The 23,767-nt window shown below is 36.3% G+C and overlaps 1 protein-coding gene across 1 annotated transcript in view; it reads left to right on the top strand.

Annotated features, from left to right (window-relative positions):
• OTOGL (otogelin like) overlaps positions 1–23,767 on the top strand; it is a 134,715-nt gene that overhangs the window by 72,970 nt on the left and 37,978 nt on the right. The window contains exons 28-37 of the mRNA XM_072973333.1: positions 3,804–3,953; positions 6,335–6,454; positions 9,077–9,193; positions 10,081–10,237; positions 10,901–10,927; positions 15,598–15,765; positions 17,506–17,784; positions 19,775–19,892; positions 23,322–23,401; positions 23,707–23,748. Coding sequence (XP_072829434.1) covers positions 3,804–3,953; positions 6,335–6,454; positions 9,077–9,193; positions 10,081–10,237; positions 10,901–10,927; positions 15,598–15,765; positions 17,506–17,784; positions 19,775–19,892; positions 23,322–23,401; positions 23,707–23,748 — 1,258 coding nt within the window. The remainder of the gene's footprint in view (positions 1–3,803; positions 3,954–6,334; positions 6,455–9,076; positions 9,194–10,080; positions 10,238–10,900; positions 10,928–15,597; positions 15,766–17,505; positions 17,785–19,774; positions 19,893–23,321; positions 23,402–23,706; positions 23,749–23,767) is intronic.

The following is a 23,767-nucleotide window of genomic DNA, read 5'->3' as shown; positions in this document are numbered from 1 at the left end:
AGTGGAAAAAATGCTGTGCTTGTCTTTAAGGAACGTATACTCAGGTGAAGGACACACCCAGGTCAGTGAGGCTGTGCAGTGTGACATGCTCTGGTAGGAGGGTGTGTAGGAAGGCAGGAGAACCCCTAAGAAGACCCAAGCCAGCCTTAATGCTCAGAGTAGTCGTGAAGAGCAGAGATTTAGTACTCACTTAGAACCCCTGCTCTACCACTTGCTAACCGTGTCACTTTGGGCAACTTCATTTACTCCCTCCAAGCTGCAGCTTTCCCATTTGTATATTGGGATAATTATGGAATGTACTTCTTAAGCTTATATGAGGATTGGATGAAACAATGAAATTTCAAGAAATGGCTCTCCTCCTCTCCTTCACCCTCCTTATTTTGAAGGCTTAGAAGAAAGGCTTTGGATGAAATGATTTGAACTGAATCTGAAAAGACAAGTAGGTAGTAGCCACGTGGAGAGAGAGCAGAAAGGCAGTCAATACAGATGAGCAGTTCTGTTAAAGGGACCAGAGCTGAATGATAAAATGGCATGCTGGAGACCTGCAAGCAGTTGAGTTTGGTTGAATGATGTGGGGATAGTGGAGGGAGGAGTGTCCAGATTGACCTTAACACAGGAAGCTTGGGGACAAGGACAGTAGACAAGGAGGAGGCTGGTTCCAGACCATGGAGGAAGACATCTGAACGTATTTTGTGAAGAAGAAATTTTGAAATTAAGCGACGTGATCTAACAGATGGGCTTTAATAAGTGGCCTCTCCTTGAGTTTTTAGAATACTACCTCTCAGTTTGATCTGCAAAACTTCTGCATTAAAATCATTTAGAATATTTACTTGAAGAGCTGGTTCCTTTTCTCCACCTCAGGGATTAGAATGGCTGAAGTTGACAGTCAGTATTTTTGTGGTACCCCAAATTCTTCTGCACATGAAGGTTTGAGCATCAGCACCATAGATCACAGCTCATGTCTCAGAAGTGTTGAGACCAAGCAGGCAGCACTCAAGCTTTGAACAAAATAGAGTTTCTGCAAGTCACGTTGACATCTTTTTGAAGTAATCACTGCAGTTTGGGGTAGCCATCAGCTGGATATCCATTTATAAGTGAAGGTTCTCTCTAAGAAAAAGGATGTGTTAAAAAAGAGAAAAATTGGAGAGAAAATAGTAAATGCTTTTATGAAGACTGTTTGACACATATTTTGAAGTGGTAATGACAGCTCGGTGTAACTTTCATCTCCCAATTTTCACCTGAATGTAGGTGTTGATAAATCTCCTTCATATCAGTTGTGAGGTATGAAGTAAGATGAAGAAAAAAAAATTATAAAAATAATTTGACTCTGAAAAATCCCCAATAATTTTTCTTGAGCATCAAAAGTGAAAATAAGTCCATTTATTTTATGGCAGATAGATTGCTCATTCAGGGGAAAGGAAAAAAAACCTGTTATTTTTTTCAATACATGTACAATTCTAATTTTATCAAATATGTAGGATATAAACATTTTATAAATTTATTTACACTGTATTTTAAAAGTTTTAATTCTCCAGCTTTATAACTTATCTAACATCACCTGAGTTTGTTAAAAGTGCTATATTTCTCCTCTGCGGTGGAGATCTCTGTTTTGGGCGATTCATAATCCCTTGCTCTTATAAGGAGAAGCATCTTTAGTTCATAATCTGAAAAGAAAGGGAGGGATACAGTATCTCCTTTGAACCAAAGGATTGTTTCTCTTGTAGCAAACTGCCCTGTCTAATAAAAATGAAGGATTTAGCTCTACACGCAAATAGATTTTCTTTCACATCAGAATAATTGATACCAAAACAACCTGAAGGAAGTCCAATAATAAGCTGCCTTCTCCAAAAGTTTATTTTATGTTGCAATGATATGTCAACCAGTGTGAGGGAAGTTTAGTAGGAAAACACATGAAAAAAGTTTCATGGATGGAAAAGGAGCCATAAGCCGCAAATATTTCACTTTGCTTCTTTGATTATTGCTGTTCGGGCTGGAAGCTGAGACCCGTGAGCAGTGCAGGAAGGGGTTAAAAATATGTGAGTCACCCTTAATCTAGAAGCTGAGGTTACTGCCGTAAACTTGACAAAGTGCAGCTTTCTAGGAGCTAACATTCATGTGGAGGGTGGAGACAGATAATAAAGCCAAAGACAAATCAGGTAATAGAAAGGTCCTGAGAAGTGTAATCAAAACAATAAAAGTAGTTCCTATGGCAGACAGTGATGTGGGGCCTGGCAGGCTACACATTTTATGGACCTAGTGAAAAATGAAAACGTGGAGCCCCTTGTTCAAAACAGGGAACATTGTTTTCCTTTGGTTTGCAGTCTCTCTTGAGCCACCACGGTGGTTTTTTTTTTTTCTTTATTATTTAATGCCTCACTCACTCGGGCACTAGGATACTCCCAGGTTGAGGGCAGACCCTTGCAGGTACCAGGGGCCTTGCCCCATAACTCCATCTTGGCACTTGGGACTGGGAGGAAATGAGTTTAGGTAGAGTCCAGTAACAATATATACTCTCCTGTATAATACGCTGAGCACTTGTAAGCATAACCTTGAGCTTGGAGATTGAAAATTCCTTATGGATATGACTGACTTTATTTAATTTGCCCTATGAAAGATTCATAAAAATGTCCACTATAGTATGGTGTTTCCAAACTACCCTTTTGTTATTACTTGGGGGAGAAAAATAACCAAAGGATTTTGTACCTCCTTCCCAATTTTTATTTTGCTTCTGGTCATGTTTGTTTTACTTACTTTTGACTTAAGCGTGTATTTTCAAAGTTGGTATATGAGCTAATTTCAACATCAGATTCAACTGGGGTAGAACAGGGTAGAGCCCTTGCTCCTAAAGACGGTACATGGTGTCATTTTAGGTTAAAGATACTCTAAATTTTCCCAGTGGGTTCCACCTCTAGTTTTCCCTACTATTATCCTTCCTAGCACATACATTATTTTCTTTTAAAATAGAAACATGATCTGTCACTTTCCTATTCAAAAGCCTTTACTGAGTACATTTTGCATGTGAGTAACAGCCATTGACTATGATGGGTAACTTGATGGCAGAAGGTCTCAGTCTGCTTGTCGTGGAATCCATGCCCCAGCCCTTTGGTGCTCTCCTTAGTCCTGAACAAATCTCAGACTTTCTTGCCCCTAAGCCTCTGTTCAAGTGATTCCTTCTGCTTGGAATGATTTTTTCCCCCCACTCTCATTTTTAGCCCTCTATATCCTCCTATGTATGGCCTCTTAAAGATCAGCAGGATATGTCCCACTTCTTGCAAGAAGCCTTCCTAAGTCCATTTGATGAAAATTCATCTCCTCCCCTCCACCTCTCTCTTTCTACACACACAGACACACAGACACACAGACAGACAGACAGACAGACACACACACACACACACACACACACTCTGTGCTTTTGTTTTTCAATTACACAGGTAAAGTCATCCATTTTTAGTATTCAGTCATATTTATTCACCATCAGTACAGCATTGCTAAGTCGGCAGGTTATCTCCCCTAGTGTGTCCTGCCGTTGTTTGTGCTCTTCTCTATAACTGAAATACCTTTTTCCTTTGCTCATTAATCCATGTTGAGCTTATCTACCAGTTTATGTCTTGTTACCAATTTTATGTTTTTTCCTATTTTATACATTTGTTTTGTCTTTCACTATAGAATTTAGGAAAGACAGGGCCAAGCAAAAATACTTATTGGTGAATATTAACTTAATGTTCACATTTTAGTTAGAAAACAGGCAATTCATTTTTTTCCTTTTTCTTTCTTTATTGTTGTTATTTCTTTTTTTTTTGAAGAGACGATCAGGTTTTTTTCTGGAAAATAAACCTACGTACCAGCTTTGGAAAGCAGGATACTACATGGTAGTATACTTTCCAGAGAAAGATATCACTGTTCTTTGGGATATGAAGACAACCATCCATATCAAAGTTGGACCACAGTGGAAGGTAAGTCAACCTACTTGGTAGGTCAATCCAAATGAGATGCAAAAAATGAAATTGCATTGACTTTTTGATGTTTTACAGAAATAAAACAACTGCTGTTTTTTTTTTAAGAAGTACGTTATAATTTCAGAATTACTAAATCATACCCTAGAGAAGAACAATGTTACCAACTGGAGTACAGCATTGTGTACAGTTCTTTTTGACTTCAGCCTTATAGTATCCAGTTTTCCAAAGTTACGTAGGTCAACTTCTTCCCCCTCTCCCACACTGCAGCGTGGTTATGTGATATATTTGACAGTTAAATTATTTTATTACAATTTGCATTCCACCTTTTCCTTCACATTCTGGGTTTTTTTTTTAAGTTTTCATAAGTAAATTCTTTAAAAATGTAAAATAATTTACTTTTATGGTCTGTAGTTCTATAGATTTTAACAAATGCATGGAATTGTGTATCCACCACCAGAGTTCTATGTAGAATAGGTCCACCAACTCCCAAATTTCTCCCATGTTGCCCTTTTTTTGTCAATTCCTACTTCTAACCCCTCACCCTTGGAACCACTGATCTATTTTCCATCTGTATAGTTTTGCCTTTTCTGGATACAGTAGAAATGAAATCATGCAATATATAGCCTTTTGGGTCTGTCTTCTTTGACTTGGCAAATCTATTCAAGACACATCCATATTGCTGAATGAATTAATTGTTTGTACTTGTATACTGCTGAGTAGTATTCTGTTGTATGGAAGCACTAATTTGTTATAGCCATTAATGGTTGAAGATTCAATCTGGGTTGTTTACAGTTTTTGGTAATTTATATTTTAAATTGTTGTAATTATTGTTTACTATTAAATATTGTAATAAATATTTTAAAATATTTTTATTATTTAGATATTTAAATTTTTACTAAATGTTTTAAATTTATATGTTGAAGTTGGTTTTGAAACACTGAAATATTTTTAAAAATCCAGTGTATCTGAAATTGAAATTGAGACTCATGGATATAGTCTGTGGCAACTTAGAGAAAATGGGAATAGTAACAAATTCTTGTAAAACCATGGAAAATATACATATTTTTAAAAAAATTTTAATGTTATAAATTTAAGAAAAGATTGTATATTGGTCATTTTCTTTCAACCCTAAGCAAAATAAAGCCCAAAAGTCTATTCCTCCGTGTTTGCTGGCATCTTGCATTTCTTTGATGAAGATGAAAAAACTTCAACTACATTTTCTGCCATTTTCCATTGTTCATCCTCCCTTCCCTACTTTTTGGAAACAGATTGACCATTTATTCTTCTACATCTCCCCTTACTTTTACTGCTGCCTTAAATCTTGGGATGACCAACTGTCTTTGAAGAGTCCACTGTCTTTGAACAGATATTGTAGCTTCTGGAGCAGAGGCACCATAGAAAGCAGTGGCTGTGGCACTTGCAATGTCAGGGTTATTGTCAGCTTTGCTGGAGACACAGGCAGTCTACTTTACCGTTAACTAAGGGCAGCATATATATATGACTGGAACATTATGCTGTACACCAGAAATTGATACATTATAACTGACTATACTTCAGTAAAAAATATACATGAAGAGAAAGGTTAGCTTGTTTAATTTCAAAGTTTTAAGGAGGGTTTTCATTGTTTCTGGAAGATCATTCTTCTCTGTACTCTTAGTCTGTCTCCTTCCCAAGAGTAAAGTTTGTCACGTTATTTGAGAAAATGCAGTGAATATTGTTGATGTGAATAATTCATATTGCACTTGTAGTAACCATTGTACAACTCACAACAAACTTTATAAAAATCAGGTAAATTTTCATTTATTGTGCCTCATGGTGGCATGATATATGAATATAAAGTTAACTTTTTTTTTAAAAGTTATGTTTTGAAAGTTTTGGCTTTTCAAAGTATTACCTAGGGAAAGAAAAATTATTTCTATTGTTTCAAAATTTATAGTGTTACAAAACAGTGTTAAACATATCAAGAGGTGGCTCTTTCATCATTAAAATATATGTGTATAAATATATACTATATATACACATATGGCTATAGACACACACATATATATACATATATATATATACACATATATATGTATACTGTAGTGTTTATATTATAGTTTTCCAAGTTATTTATATTATTAGTTGCCAATTCTAAGACATTGGTAAGTGTGGACAGATAAAATTTAGGGGATGGTAAAATATGTTTGAGAATCTAAATAACTGTTAAATATAATTAAATAGATATGAAATTCCACCTTCTTGAGACATATTTTAAGTGGTTATTGTAGAAATTCTTAAAATACCTATTTTAAATCTCTTGAAAATTTTAGTCAATACTAGTCCTTAAGCGTGGAAGTGAATATAGAATGTTTCATGGTAATTTTCTTTCACTTTAGAACAAATTATCCGGATTATGTGGAAACTTTGACAAATGTACTTCAAATGATATGACTACATCCAATAACTTAGAAGTGAGGAATGCCCAGGTATTTGGAGATAGTTGGGCACTAGGACAGGTAAGTGAAATAGATGCGTTTTAGAACTAAACAAATGTTTTTTGGTGTATTTATTCACTAAAACATCTTATTCCTCAGGAAGATTTATTTAAGTAACAGTGTTTTGTGCAGTATTTGTACAGTAATTCATAGTTGACGAACTGCTTTCACATTTAACTTCTCATAGTTCTTGAGACAATCTTGTAATGTAAAAGATATTGTGTCCATATAATAGGTGAAGAAATTGAGACTCAGGAAGGTTAAATGATTTTTCTAACACTGTATAACCAGTAAGCAGCAGGGGTGACTTTCAAATTCACAACTTCTAGTCTCTTGCTCTTCCTCTTATAGCACAATGCTTTTCAAATGTATTTGTATTTCTAATGATGTAATTTTTGTCAACTTGAGGTGATGAATAAACAAAGGCAAAATTTCTTAGCATTGGTTTTCCAGGCTGTGTGGGGTGGGTAGGGATAAGAAGTGGATTTGTGGCCAACTACCTTTTGGAGCAGTTTGAATGAATTAAGTCAGACGTATTTCATTTTTGGAGGATTTCTTGAGGCATTCCAAGAGAGGGATATGTTTGAAGGGATTCCCAAACTTACACAGAACTTAGGTTTGTATGTCTTAGTTCTCAAGAAAGTAGGGTTTTCCATGGGACACTGAGAAATGCTGAACTAACTCAGAAAACAGTCAAATTGGAAATTTGTTGTACTCTTTTCTTCTACCTTTTTTAGCCTATTTTTCTTTCTAACTGAAAGGAGGGTCTGCTGCTACAATTTCCTCATTGGTTACTATTTGATCAGTTGCTTTACTACTTTGCCTGATTTACTAACATATCTCAATCTCTTCAAAAAACTAAAAAGGGATTGGGGTTAAGCATCCACTCAGTTCAGTAAAATTTAAGTAATGTGATGTAAGTTGGAGAGTATAAAGGTTTTTTTTTTAAATATGAAATGAATTAAAGAATAACTAACTTGTAATAATACTTAAATATTTGGGCCAATCAAAGAATTTTAGACTTACTATAATGCATATTCTTACCTATACCTAATGGACAAAGCTGAAAATCAAATACTTTTTTTAATTCAGTAAGTTCTGTTTAGCACTCAGTATTTTCCAGGATATATCAACAAACAATACGATTAAAACACAGCCACTGCCTGTGTTTAAAGGAATTTAAAGTCTAGGTTAGTAGATGAGGTAGAAAAATTAACAATGAAAATATGAGACAGGTGCTTTGATAGAGGTGTATACAGCATGGAGTTCGTGATGGTCAGAGGAAGGTTCTGAGAAGGTGCCATTGAGCTGAATCCTGCAAGACTTACAGCAGCTAGAACAGTGAAGATGATGGGAAAGAGTGTAACAGTAAAGGAGAGGGCAGCCATTTGGAAGGTGTCAGGAGGACTGGAGTGAATATGGTGCCTAACAGGAATTTCAAGAAGTTCAATAAGGCTGTGGTGGGAAGGTCTGAAGGAGGGAATGGCTGGAACACAAAATAAAGAGCTGCAAGCTGTGAGTGCTGTGATCTGGACTAAGGGCCCTAAGCTAGGTAAGAGGCCCTTATGATCTAGCTAGAAATGTCAAGTCAGTGAACATTTAGAAAAACTACTCAAATTTGAGAGACATCAAAAATTTGAAACAACAGCATTTGTTGAAAGACTGTATAAGGAAGGATGAATTTGGAGAAGTGAAGAAAGTCTCCTACCTTCCCAGCTTACTGGTTAGACGCTGAGGCAGTGCAAAGAGGAGAGTGTGTGGTAGGGGACAGTGGGGATGATACAACGGTGTAGAGATAAATACAGTTCAGGATGTTTTGAGAGAGAAGGGACAGAAATACTTATGTGAAAATGTCCAAGTTTTGAGGTTCAGAAAAGAGATCTGGACTGAAAATATGGATTTGGCAGTTCCTGATATATTCAGGTTGCTGAAACCATGATAAGTGTATACAGTGAAAAAAAATAGGAGATCCAAGGATAAAGCCTTAAAACAAGGGTGGTGGGAATAGGGAGGAGCATCCAAGTGAATGAGGAGGGACCCAGCAGAAGGTGGTGCCACCAAAAACACGAGAGACATGTCAGAAGACAGGGCAAAGTATTCAACAGCATCAAAGACAGGGAAAGGTCAAGTGAGAGGAAGACTGAAAAGTTGCCTTTGTATTTGGTAACGAAGAGATCCAGGATGACTTTTCCCAAGGAGGTTTCAGGGAGGTGGATTAGGAGAGGCAGAGATCAAACTGTTGAGTGTATGGGAGGTGAGCCTGTAGGCACTTGAGTCTGTGCAACCCCTCAGAGGATGGCTTGTGATAGAAATGAAAGAGATGAAAATTAAAGGAAGGGAAATAATTTGTTTATATCATTTTTTTTAGTCATGTAATGCTGCACTTGAAAATTTAAACATCATTTACCTTCACTCTCTAATATTGTCATGATTTTAATAGTAAATTTAGTTGCCGTCAACAATAATATATGCTATTAACACTGAACTGGCCGAGCACAGGTGCTTTAGGTAAAGACCGTCTAAAATAGTGAGAATATATTAGGTGTGATTGTAATGGATGAAGTCAGATTAGGTTACCCTAGTTTCAGCTTCAGAAGTTACCCTTTAAAAGCTTTCTTTTCTCCCTGGACTTTTTTTCTGCAGTGTGAAACCCCAAGTGAATCATTTAAACCGTGCGAGGCACATCAGAACAAATTTCCTTACGCCAAGAAGGAATGCTCCATTTTGTACAGCGATGTTTTTGCTCCTTGTCGCAATGTGGTAAATAAATGTTTTACTAAACTTTCCAGTTTAAACAGGTATTGCTGTGTGTATAATATTGAGATGAACAGGACAAATAATTTAGCTACCCATTGGTTTTTCAGGTGTACTACCTACATCCTTGTTAGGAAGACGAATTTGGTAATTTGTTTTTTCTGTACAATTGACACATTTAGTTGATTTATGTTCTCCCTCACTCCATCTTATTTGACAGTATACATTTTTACACAGTATTTGTAATGATCTATTTTAGTTTATGAAACATTTTTATGTCCATCATCAAAGCCATAATTGACTGATCAAGGCCAAAAATGTTTATTGTATTTTCACAGCATGCCACCAAATGAGCATTCTTCTCCTTAACTCTAAGTATAGTTTAAAAGTATTATTAATGGTGAGTTTAAAATGGTTTTAGAAGCACATTCCAAGATGGAATGTAATTTACTTAGAAATTTAACTTTCTAAATGTCTTTCTGACATAGTAATTTTAGGTCCCAATGGAAGTTTAAAAAGTAGTTCAAGATACTATTAAAAACTAAGTAAAAGTACATTTGGAAGCAGAACATTCTTTTAATGCCATGTAAATATGCCAATGATGAAAAAAATGAGCTTCTACAAAATATGAATCTGTTGTATTGCAGATGTTGAAATTATATTTGTTTGTTAGTCCCCTGTTTTGCTAGTTCTTTGATCTTACATTTGTCTAATAAATTCCTTTCCCCTTTGGGAAAATAGAGATTTGAGATACTGAGAACTCTAGGTGGCAGTGTTAGGCAGAGAACAGCAAATTTTGAAACTGTCCTAGTGAGTTTCTTTTAGAAGATTGAATTTTAATCGATTGTAATTAGTACTTTTTGAAATTAATTTATCTTTCACTTCATTTTCAGATTGACGTTACTTCTTTTGCCAAAAATTGTCATGAGGACACGTGTAACTGTAACCTTGGTGGGGATTGTGAATGTTTATGCACAAGCGTAGCAGCGTACGCGTACAAGTGTTGTCAGGAAGGGGTACCAGTTCACTGGAGATCATCTACTGTTTGTTGTGAGTATTCAGAGCATCGTCCCTAGGTGGGAACCTCATAAAGAGATCCACATTGTCTTACCGTAGAACTAATGCTATAGAACTCATGGAAATAGAATTTCTTTAAGATGGGTAAATATGTTACTCTTTTGACAATCAGATAAATTGTGGTATAGCTAAAGGATTTATAAAAGAAAACTGAGGTGACTCTTCTGTGTTTGACTGCTATCACTGTAACATTTGAACTATAAATTATTTATATACGGTTTCGGAGAAATTGTTTATGAGTCCATTTCTCTTATGGCTGTGAAGTCCCACTGTTCCAATTATAAGAAACACAGTTTAAAAAATATCATTTTGAATTTCTTTCAGATTTGATTCTTTAAACTTTTCATTTATTTGTGTAGATAGTAAGTCATCTGAAGAACAGCATAAGATTTTAACACTCTCCGTAGACATTGCTAAATTGGCAGATATATCTGCCTACCTATAAAATAATCTTAGGAAATTTAATGAATTATAACACATCACTCTTAAAGAATCCTTTTTGCTCAGAGAAAATTCCCAAATAATGATGTCATTCTGAGTTCTTTCACCTGGTCATTTATGAACCATATTTTGCATGTATTCAGGTAAGTGGTCAGATTCTTATGTAGTCTAATATTTCTTCTTTTTTTCTTTTAGCACTTGATTGTGAATATTACAATGAAGGTATGTGACATTTTAAGAATATCACTATAGTATTCTATTAAATGTATCTAAAGATTCAGGAAACAACTCAGGGAACAAAGTAGGAATAGTTCATAATTTGGCGTACAGTGACCCCTCGAACAAGGCAGGGGTTGGGGCACCAACCCTCTGCACAATCAAACATCCACGTATGACTTATAGTCACCCTCCATATCCGCCGTTCTGCACTCTCAGATCCAACCAACCGTGGATTGTGTAGTACTGTAGTATTTACCATGGAAAAAAATCTGCATGTAAGTGGACTTGCTCAGTTCAAACCCGTGTTGTTCAAGTGTCAGCTGTATGACCCAAGGAAAGCCACTGCCTTCTAAAATGTACCTAATTTTCTAAGTATTTGTGTTAAAATTTACTCCCTGGAAAATAAAAATAGTTTGTAATGAAGTTCTCAGTACCTAGGAGGTGCTCAGTAGTTTTTGAATTATATGAATAAATGAATGAGTCAAGCTAGCTAATTTTTTTTAGGTAAAAAGAATGAAAGACATATACCAGATGCATAAATATGGATATTATTCAAACTTTTATTATGTTGTGGAAATCAAAGAAATGAACTCTAAATGTGACAATAATAATACAAGGAATTTATTTAGCCATCATTGTAGGCAAAATAATTATTTCTGTATTGTCAGAATGAGAACTTAACTCATTTAGTAGTGATAATGAAAATCTCCTTGTCCTTCAAGTATTCAGATTTGCAACGAGAAGTCTAAGAGGAGTGCTACCCAAAACTAAGGCATAGATGAAGAGACAAAGAATTATATCCTCAGTGAAAATGCCAGACGTTAGCAGAATTGAAGCCTGCTTTTTGTCAAACCTGTTTATTGAGGAAGGCATAACCTCACTTAAGGCATAACCCACTTAAACCTAATTTAGACAAATAAGATGATCCAAGGTGTCCATTTTGTCAGTAACTGAACAAATTCTGACCCATGATGGATAGATTAGAGTAATAGTTATAGGAAAATTGAGCCATTAAAAAAAAATCAAGCAACCAATCCAACGTATTTTTGGTGACTTAGTAAGCCAGGCAGAATCTGTCAGCTATAAAAGTACAAAGAAAGCCAGAACATTTTAGTAAAACAGAGATGATGAATTAAAAAGAAAATGGACATTTTAGTCTTGTGGATGTTTTTGTTATGTCTAAAGAAGTTTGAGGAGGTAAAAAAAAAAACAACATTAAGCAAATTCTATGTTAATTAAAGAAAATTTAAACCAAACATATTTCCTATTCAGGATTTTAAACACACACCTTTGCCCCACCCCACACACACACCCACTCCACATCAGTCCTTTGGACGCGATGCTTAAAATGAGACTGATTGTCTAATGTTAAGTACATAATAGTAACAACAGCTTTTGTTGTATTAACTATACCTATATCATATAATTTAAACTTCAAAATATGCCCGAAAGACATAACTTTTAATTATTAGTAGTAACACTTTACAAAGGAGGAAATTGAGGCGCAGAAGAATTAAACAACTTGGTCAAAGTCATTTAGCTAAAATGTGGTGAAAGGACTTATAAACAATGTAGGTTCAGAACCAATGAGCTTGACTTCCATGCTACACTGCCTAGTTACGGTTAGCACGTCCTAGTCTGGGAATGATCACCACACATCATTATCATATGCTCTGCACAACGTACACAGACATCAATTTGAGAAAATGCTCCAACAACTTCCTCACTTAAGAATTCTTGCCTCACGCAGTTCTGCTGTGAAAAATCTCCATCTGTGCCTTTGTATTTTCTGGCATCCCTTCTGTAGTCCCTTGGAAACAGAAGCAGAATTTTCTATGAATATTGAATTTCTACCTCTTGCTGCTTGGTACATTCTGCTTTTTGTCAGTAAGTCTGCTGCAATTCTAGTGGTGGTTCTTTTTTCCAGTGTGTTACAGGATTCTTCAAACCAGTTATTGTAGTTTCATCTCTAACACTGTATTGGTAATACTCAGAGGGTGAACATGGGGCATTTGCCCTTCATGAGACCCATGAGAGACAGAGATTCTGTTTCCTACGATCAGAGTAGTAGGAAAAAGAGTCAACCTGCCAAGGAGAATAAAAGATTGTAAAAGTAATGTGATGAAGGTAGATCATTGAAGTGGAATAAAGAATTGTGGAAATTGTTGATAGTAATAAAAGAAATTTGTTTCAAAGGAATATCTTAATTTCTTTCATTGCAACTAACTTAACAACTATTGTAAACTTACCTAGTCTTTGGGCATTCATAACTGGCATATTTCTCTGGACACTGTTATTAAGATATGTAAGTTATTCAAAGTGAATGCAGAGATAAATAATTGTGATTCTGTAGGAGGAAATTTTTTTTTAAAGTAGGAAAATTCATAGGGTACTGCTGAGATAAGTTCAATCATCTTTTACACAATGACTGTCTAGAATTTCTTCATGTTTATTTTGATGGCATTTGCTAAAAATATGAAGGTTTTATTGCTGTAAGGAGCAAGGACTTCAAAATCCTGCTAAAAATTGTTATACAAGTTTTAAGTTCATACTGACTTTATTAGATCAGATTTGCTTAATATTGTGTTTAATCACTACAGGAAATGATTGCTTTTAATAGACAGTGAAATTGTAATTCTACCTTGAAGAAGATTAGTGCTAAAGTCAATGAGGTTTATACCTCAGTTGCTAGTGAAAATGCAGGAAAACATTCCAGGCACAAGAAATCCATCAACTGGCAGTCAATTCAGAAGCTTTCCATTTTTATATAAACGGATTTCTCAGATGACAGTTGTCTCCTCAGTTGCTGAAGTTAAGACACTAGTGCAGTGGGGGATAGAATGTTTGGTTTAGTGGTCTGTGTGCTTTCTCCTCTTCTCTTGGACATCTGTGAGGGTACTTTAAGCCCCCATGCTGTAGTTGTATATTTCTTCTTCATTTTGGATTGCACCTCATAATTTACATGCTTATCTACATATTTGTATACTATTTACAGATTCACACAAATCTACACATTTATAAATTGAGGTATATTTTTATCTTGGAAGTTAATGTTGCTCTTGTTTTCCCTAGAAAATGAGCCAGTAGGTGGTGGAGGCTAATGATATCATTCTCTTTGGTTGTTGTAGATTTTGGCACATCAAGAAACACTGTGCATGGTATTTGTAATAGTGGTGGGGAGTCCACTGCTGCCAGGCTCGTAGAGGAATTCTCCACCGTATCTGTTCAGCCCCATCATGGTGTGGGGGCAAAGTTTTTCAAGTCTCCATCTATACTCAAGGTGTCAGAGTTCCCAAGAAAGCTCTTTCCTCATGGCTTAGAAGTGCCCCCAGCTGCTCCGCGGTGAGATGTCTCAGCTGATGAGTCGGTGGAGGGGGTGCACTTGAAGATGACTTGACCTATGAATCCCTGCCTCTTCTCCTGGTCCTCGTGATGGAAATTTTGTTTCTTGGTCTCATTTCTATTTGAGGGAGTTTTTAACCCTCAAATCCAGTTATCTTCTCCCCTTTCTCTTAGTCCTGGCTTTCATCCTGAAAAAGAAAAAATCCCAGGTTGTGGATTTCTTTGAATCTTTTTTTCCCTCCCTCTTAAAAGTGGGCTGGGAAAGGAAGACTGTCCTTGAGATAAAAATTGGAGAAAAGAGGGAAAGTAAAATTCACTGAGAGCAACCAGATTGATCTTTTATGATACCACTTTTACACCTATATTAATTAGCATTTTATGTAACCTACATCATAAATATCTACATATACCTGTAAAAAATATATGGCTAATAATTGTGTAATTTAATTTTGATAATTCAGAAGAAACCTCAAAGTTTTACATTACCTCACTTATTCTAGAGCATTAAATGTTATAGAGATTGGGTTGAAGGTAAACTGATCATATTATTTTATAACTTAACACAAACTTTTTAAAAATAATTCATATACTTTTCTTTATAAGGTGAAGTTTGTAGAAATATTATGTTAATCGAGTTTCAGGTTTGGTTCTACATTAACTGGTTTTTTACTATAGTAAGTATTTTCTACTTTATATGGAACCATTTAAGTGCATGGAAATGGTAGCATAAGTAAAATGACATTTGACTTCTTTGTTCAGCATCATCCTATTTTCATTTTTATAGATACACCTTCACTGATGAAATTCAGTAATTCCCCAAATAGTACAATATTGTATATCATATCTGTGAATTATGTTTTAATGCAATGCAACCTACTAGGGAGAGATGATTTTTAGAACACTATCAAAATACCAGACCATTGATAGAACAAAACTTAAGTTTATTGAGAGTAGCTTACAATCTTGTAATATTATAGTGGGAGGTTACCTAGACAGACTTTTTCATACAGATGAGAAAATCTGAGGTCTAGAAAGCTGAAGTCAACCTTCTCCCCATCATTGCTATACATACGTGTACATATACATTTACACATACACATTCATGTATATAAATATTCTAAGTTACATATTTTAAACATGTATGTGTATATTCCAAGTCAACATAATATATCCTTTTTGAAAACATTTCAATTATTTTGTTAGTGATAAATTTTAAATGCTCAATTCTTTTTAGATTATTTTTTGTTATTAAAATGTATTCCATTGAAATGATAGCTTGAAATGTAAAAATCCCATGCCAACTTATAATTTTCTCATTTGTATTTAACTAGGGCTTGGAGAAGGACCATATATGCTGGCAAGTTATGGGCAGAGTGGCCTTATTCTGGGGGCCAATATGACCAGTAGAAACGTTTTCTTTCTGCCAAGAAGTAGTATTCATGGCAATTTCTTTTTTAATTTTATGATCACTCCGGGCCTTTTCACAGAGAAGGCATCATGTGAGTATAATTTCCAATTGAAAATAAGAATTTAGTTTTCCACTTACATTGTTTCATTTATTAATGCAGTAAATGTTAAATGGGGAATCTAGTATATATATTACATTTTTCTAGGTGCTCTAAAGGGTATGAAATAAAATAAGACCATGGTAAATGAACCAGCTATCTCTTTTGCATATAAAATAATTTATTTGTTTATCTGTTGGCATGTATAGATGCAATTAGAATTGCAATTTTTTAATTGAGTTTTTGGTCTCAAATAAAGCACAGCTTAAATTTTCATAGTATTAATCACAGAACTTAATTTGTAATTTTTGAAAAATAGTTCATTAATAATTAACATGTGAAAGATTTTAATGCCAGATTAAACTATAAGACTACAGCTGTGATTTGATATCGAAGAAGTTAAATATTAAGAGCATAACTCAAAGTCTGGATAATCATTATAACAGTCTATTATCCTTATGATGCCTTGTCTGTCTGGGCACCAGGCCCCACACTTACTGGTTTGCAGCTGCAGATCTATACCCGTTATATCCACTTGGCTCCTGTTCTGACTGGCGGTTAATGTCCTCTTCTGATCTGTGATGCTCAGGCTACATTGTTACTCTTCTAGCCCTATTTAGAACCATGAATGGTGTGTTCCAGAAACTTAGAAAATACTTATTGAATGAATGAATCCAACTTAACTTTCTCTCATTTGGAAAAATCTCCTGATTTTCCATTTAAAATAAATTGCTTTATTCTTGTAAAAAGAGCTCCTTTGGTTCTTTTTTAATCTGTGAAAATCACAGTCTGAAGTTCTAATTTATATGTTAGTTAAATATCTTTTCTCATAAAAATTTCTTTTATTCTTCCTTGCATCTTTCAGTGCTTAGGAGAGTAAATTTTAGGACACAATAAATGTTTTTGGAATAGTTTATTGGATTTGAGAGAGCCCTTCCTTTTATGATTTACAGTAGCTAATGTTTTTAATAGAAAAATCCTAATAGATTTAAGTTAAGGAATTAAGACCTAGAGAAATAAAGATCTAAGAAATTAAATCTGAAATCTCAATTAGGAAACGTATCGTGGGTTTTACAAATATAAGGGAAACTTTTAAAGCACGTAACAAAAAAGGATGGCACTTCCCACATGCTTTGTAATTGTTCATTAGCTGGTTGATCATCTTGGGGAAATTAACAATAAAATGTTGAGCAATTAGCCTTATAATGCAGTGAAATCACCTGCAAGAACATTTGCTCATTGGGAACCCAGTGATGTTGGAATGCAGTGATATGTCTGAATTGATCTGTTTCTCTAGTCTCTTATTCCTTTCTATCATCCAATTTAGCCATTTGTAGATTTTGTACCTTTTAAAAGGTTAAAGCTTGCAGGTACAAATATGTGTCCAATTAATTGTTCAATTACTTGTAGGAAATTGAACGATTTGGGGTCCTAGGTTGACGTTTCTTTTCCCCCCCCAAAGGCATAATCAATTATTTAAAATATAGGCCTTAACAGAGAGTGATTTTTTTTTTTAGAGCTGTCACTGTTATGCATTGCACTAAAATACTACTTTTTCTTTTAGAGGTCTTATAATTCACTTCCGAAATCTTTGGGGTTGCCATTAACTGTGTATGACAATTGTGCAATTCTATTTTTGTCAACTTTATAAATGAATTTTATCATGCCAGTGCTGATGATCCGCCATCTCCAGAGGACCTGGGGAGTTGTCAAACAAACTGCTCTGTTTTACAGCATTGGCACTTGTTTCCTTGGAATCTGCTGAAAGGCCAAACTACTTTCTCTATGTCCACGATGATGACACTCTGAGTTTGAAACTGTGGGAGGCGAATTCAGCCTTTCATCAGAGAGCCACATTTTTCCACCATCAGAGCCTCTGGATTCCCGGTTATAGTGCATTTGAGCTGTACAGCAAGAAAGGCTTTTTCATCATATTGACAGACTCCAGTGCCAAAGCATCAAAATATGATGATTCTGAAGAATTTAAGCATTTAAGTAGCTTCAGCATAGAAGGTATGTTTTCTGAGATCTTCAAATGTAGATTAAGTAGGTAATTTAAATAATGACAGAATATTTATTAGGTTTTATTTTTAAAATCATTTTTAATGTGTATAATTAGCCGTATGACCTTTTATGACCTTAATAAGTTTCTTAACCTCTCTGTCCCTCAGTTTACACATCTGTAAAAAGGAAGAAATAATAATACCTATTTTATAGGATTGTTTTACTACATAAGTTAATGAGGTGAATTGTTTAGATCAGCCTTAAATAATGGGGTTTTTTTTGTTTTTTGTTGGTTTGTTTGTTTGTTTATGATTGCCTTCAGTGCTGTCTGGATTTTGTAAATAGAGATTACCTAATGTCTTTTTGTTGTCTGGTTTTGTATCTACTTTTTCTTTCATAGAAGGCAACTTCTCATACAGTCTGATTCTTAATAATAAAGACAACATGTTTCTCTTTGTCTTTTGAATACTAACGGAGTCTGGTTCCACTGACCCCTGGAAGATTTTTCTGATTCAGCCAAACCTGATCTTATTTCTAGGGATGCTTGCAGTTCTATAGCTATTGAATTTTCTAAACTTCAGAGAGGAATCCCTCACTGCTCCATCCCATGTTTAAAAGTCATGCTTTATTTTCAAAACCTAGGAGCTTTGGGTCTCCCAAACAAATTATTTCATTCTAACTAACCCTTCTAAGTCAATCTAAGAGAGTTAACCATTTGCCCTTTTTGTTGTGAATACATGTCTGTAAATCTCCATAGTTTTTGGATTTTAGAAATTCAAACTGAGCTTCAAATTTTTGCCTATTGAGTGGGGTTCCTGGACTCATCAGAAAAAGAGTCACTGACATGCCTGTACAACATTCTACAAAGTGAAAGTGATATTTTTGCTTGAATTTACTTAGCAGTTGAATTTTGCAAGCCTCTATTTCCCCTTCAATACAGAAATCTGTTCCATTAGAACCAGACCCAGTGGCCCTACCTGAGCTTTGGACAATTGCAGCCAGTGGCATCATCATAATCTGAGAAACTCATCTTTGCAGACTTCTCAAACCTACAACACTCTAGGGGTCTATTCTAGACTTGAAACCAACCCTCTCTCAGGACTCATGATCCCAGTAACTCAGGTCTAACAATTATTGTAATGTTTAAATGCATCGATACCTTCCAGAAAGCCTTATTTTCCTTCCCATACTTTTGAATTGAATTCTATATCCAAAGTCCAAGAAACATAGCCTGTTTTCTGAACTTTCTGTCTTATGGAGCTCTGTTCTTCAGAGATAGGTTTGGACTGCAGCAGAAGGATTGGTCTATGATGTGGGAAGGGGAAAAGAGTATCAGACTTTGTAGGAGAAAAATCTTCAGTGAAGGGAGGTTTTATAATTTCATGCGTGTATTATTAAAACCTACTCACTCATTTTTGTCATCAGATTACTTACCATGTACAAGACAGTGAGCTATGTTCTGTGAAAAGAACAAAGATGGAGTGTTTTCCCTAGGTTTGACGTCAGGACACATGTCTTTAGTCTTGCCATTTTTCTAATTGTTTGCATTTGGCCAGTCCCTTAGCTCCCCTGAGCCTCAATTGTATTTTTAAAATGAATAAAAATACCCTCTCGATAGGTGGTTACAAGGATAAAATAGAATCATGACAAAATTTATGTTGCAAAAAATAAAATTCCAAACAAGTATTTGGTACTTTTATGATATGAAGATCAATGCAAACTCACTCAACATAAAGCAAGGAGAAAGATTTATTATTTTCCTTGGCCTGCTCCCACCTCTTGCTTTTTTAAATATTTGGAAGATAGACTAATATTTTGCTATTCAACCTGAGCATGAAAATGCTTTGATCATGAAGCACTAAAATGCTTTTTTCCCCCCTCGTCCGATCTTTTCCACAGCGTTATAATCAAAGAGAAGTCAAACCCTACTATCATAATCTATTATTTTTCAAGCTGTTCATTGAAATGTACGCAACCTAAACTTCATTTTTCTCCCCAGAAACCCAGGCAGCAGTGCCGTACAGGAGGATGTGTGAATGGAGATACGAACCTTGTGCCACTCCCTGTTTTAAAACGTGCAGTGACCCTGAAGCACTAGCATGTAAATTTCTTCCACCGTAAGTCATGTTTATCCATTAAACGAACAGATTCTAGCAATAGCAGATTGTGCTCTCAGCGATTATTTTTAGGTAAAAAAAATTCTCAAGAGTACTTTGTGTTAGATACTCACTCATGAATTTATTTCATTTTAATCCAGCAGTAGTTACAGAGGGTCTGCTATGTGCCAGCCTCTCTTCTTCCTCCGAGGGATGCAGCATCGAACAAAGTAGTTCAACCTTTATGTAGTTTACATTTTGTTGCCTTGGGGCAGAGAACAAAATAATAAAAATGTAAATACATAACGCAGCGTATTTTTAGATGGTGATGTGTAGTATGGAGACGTATAAAGAAAGGAAGGGAAACAGGAACATAATGGGGGTGTGTGTGCTAATTACTCTATGGTGGTCTGGGAAGAACACGCTGACAAAGCGGCATCGAGTCAGAGATGTGGAGGACGTGAGGGCACTAGCCATGTGGATGTCGCGGGAGAGAGCCTGTCAGTCTGAGAACAGTGTAAAGGTCTTGGGGTAGGAATGTGCTTGGTGTGTTTGAGGATGAGAGAGGAGGCTAGTTAGTCAGAGCAAAGTGAACAAAACTGAGAGGTAAGAGAAGAGACCAGAGACTCACAGTGGTGGTGCGTCACATAGGGCCCTGGAGCCTGTCCCAAGGACTTGGTATTTCTGAGTAATGCCCTGGTGTGTTTTAGGCAGAGGAGTGACGTGATCTGATTGGCATTTTAAAATGTTTACTTTGGCTATTGGGCTGGCTTTTGGAGAGGGGAAGCACAGGGCAGACCTGGTCAGTAATACAGACAAGACATGAAGGGGATTTAACTAAGTTAGTAGCCCAGGAAAGTATGACAAGTGACCAGATGCTGGAAATATTTTGAACTTGGGGCCAGAGGAGATGCTGATGGATTTAATGTCAATTATAAAAGAAAGAGGAGTTGAGGACTCCAGTTCAGGTCCCAGCAGTTTGTAGGTTTCAGAACCATATGGAATTGCCATTTTTGTGATCAAAACTTGTCAAATATCAACATAGTCAAGTGATACGATTTAATGGAAGGACCGAGTTGCCATTTACTGTGGTGAGGAAGATGTGAGGAGGAAGAGTTTGGAGGAAAAGTCAGGAATTTGGTTTTGAGGATTTAAAATTTGAAACAGAATTGTTCATTGGATTTGGAAATCTGGAGACTAGAAAGAGACAAAATGGAGACAGGCAGTGTAATAGCTCCTTTTCTTTCTTTTTTTTTTTTTTGAAGGAGCTTTGCTGTGAAAGAGACAGAGAAATGCAGCAGCAGGAGGAGGGGATATTTTTAAAAGGATCGTTTTCCAGTAGTCGTTTATGAGCTTCTATTCCATGACAAACACAGGCGCTAAAAAGGTTCTGGCATATGAATAAATGAGACGCAGCCTCTCTTTCAAGGAGCTCAGAGTCTCTCAGAAGAAGACAAAAACAAACGCAGATCATTGACAATGCGGTGGGAAGGGGGCTAGAGAAATCACCACCACCACAGCTAGCACCTCGAAGTCTTCACAGCGTGACACACACTGTGTGCTGAGTGCTGTATGATCAGTGATCTCATTGTTCCCACTTTCAGAAGGGAAAGCGAACCAAGGCACAGAGAAATGAAGCAGTTTGCCCTAGACCACACAGCAGAGCCAGAGCTTTGCACAACTCCATCCTGTTGGATAACAAGTGCTATGGGAACAGAGAGCAAGGAAATATTTCTGTTTATTTTCTTAAAAATTAAAACAAACCAATTCTTTCCGGGAAGAAATCTTCCATTCACTTGGACTCCTCACATTCACAAACCTATTTCTGGTCTCTTCAGGGAGCCAGCAGGAGGAGGAGAAATAACAGGGGCCCCGTAGCGGGGAGGAGAGCACATGGGGGAGGAAGGAAGGGAGAGAGGCGTGGCCGGCCCTGGCCCCTGGAGGAAATGGAGCTGTATTTTGAAGCGGCATTTGGCTAGTTTCATTCCTGTAGGATACCCAGTCTCCAGGGTGGTGGAACCCAGATCATCAGTGCTTCCACTGTGTGGTCTGTAGCTCCCCGAAGTTTCTTTTTTGGTATGGTTGGAATGCAGAGGAGAGATTCAGGAGGAAGCTTCACCCCAGCCAAACTGTTTCTCATCTCCATCTTTATCACTCTCTCCTTTCTACTTCTCCCCTCTCCCCATGCCGAGGCCCCTCCATGTGGCTCCTCCTTGTCCCAGCAGCCCTGAGGGGAGACTCAAGTACTGACATGGGGTGTCAGCATAGCCCTGCACCCCTCCCCCAAGACCCCAATAGAACCACCAGACTTCTTCTAGATGATTTCAGTTTCTGGCACATGGCAAGCATTGAAAATAAAAATATCTAGTGGAAATGAGAACTTCTGTGAGAAAAGATGTCTGCTAGCATACCCCAGAGCCTGTATGTAAATAGAGCTATTCCCATTATGTAATACACCTGTTGTAAGAATCGTTCTGCATCAGAGGCATCTTCATCAGTCAGAAGTTGACTTGTTCACCAGTTATATGATGAAATAAAGAGGAACCTACTGTGTGCAACCACGAAGGCATTTTTAAGGAACAGGTTACTGGTTTTTGGAAAGTATTTTAAGAGGGTAGCTGTGGTTTTGACTAGCATAGAACAATTGCAAAGTAATTGAACTGCATAAAAAATGATGTTTATTTAATAATAACTCACTGGCATCAGTATTGCCAGTAATCCAGTAACTCACTTTTTCTTTTTGCTTGACAGAGTTAGAGTAGAATAGAAATATCATAGACTGGTTAAAGTGTTGTTATTTAAATTCACTTTATGAAATAAATAATTGGTCATATGAGCTGAGCTGTTAATGTTTAAAAGCAATTTGTAAAGGAGGCATCCAAGAGACGGCTGAAGTGTTTCCTGTTAAGAGAAAGAGCCCTTGGTTTTTAAAGCGTTGTCTGGATTTCCTTCCTTAAACAAGTGCCCTCTGGTGGCAACACGTGCCCCAGTGTCAAGTTCGTTCATTCCATACTGAATTGAGAAGGGGCCTTGAGTATTTTTGGTCCAAATTTTTACTTTACAGATGAAGCAGTTGAAATGTTTCAAAATATTAAAAACACAGCTTGCTGGTGTATTTGAGAGGCAGATAAGCAAGTCTTTTTATAACTATGTGTACATTGATTCTCTTTCGTATGTATGAATCTAATACTTGGTTGTACGTGAAGGCTACATTTATGTCCTTTGAATCAGAATAAATTGGACTCTGAACCCCCCACCGGACGAGAAAGATGTAATCTCAGTCATTGTCTTGGCTTCATTCCCTTAGAGGAAAAACACTCAGGATGGTCCCTCCTGTCTTTGACAAAGAGAAGACAAGAATTTTAGGCGAAATGTATCTTAGTTGCATATATTAAATACAGTATTTTTTTGTATTTTAACTTTTTTATTTCAATTTTTTTTCACGTAAAGAGTTGAAGGATGTTTGCCCTACTGCCCTAAAAATATGATCCTCGACGAAGTCACCCTCAAGTGTGTTTATCCAGAAGACTGTAAGTGTGAACCTTATTTAATTTATTCCAGAAAGTATAAAACTTGTATTTTTTTCTCTAATGGCAAGTGATTATAATCAGAAGTTTTAGGCAGACAGTAAGCCTTAGAAGATTCTTCTTCAATGTCCTCTTCAAAGTTGTTGTTCTGAATTACTTTCTAGACCTTGTAAGTCTTCCCTCTAACATTCCTCCTGAATTATCTCTCCCAAAACATTTTCCTTGAAGCTGAGCATCCCTCTATGAACTCTGTGGGCCTCAACTTTAAGCAAAACAGCTTAAGGAAGAGTGTCTTTGTTTCTTTGTAGGCATACCTCTGATTCCCACAGAACCGGCATTCATTACACCAGGTAAGCCTCTCTATCCAGG

The sequence above is a fragment of the Vicugna pacos genome, chromosome 12 (assembly GCF_048564905.1).
Source record: "Vicugna pacos chromosome 12, VicPac4, whole genome shotgun sequence".
Taxonomy (NCBI): Eukaryota; Metazoa; Chordata; class Mammalia; order Artiodactyla; family Camelidae; genus Vicugna; species Vicugna pacos.
The sequence above is the reverse complement of the archived record's forward strand: the minus strand, read 5'-3'. Positions and strand labels throughout refer to the sequence as shown.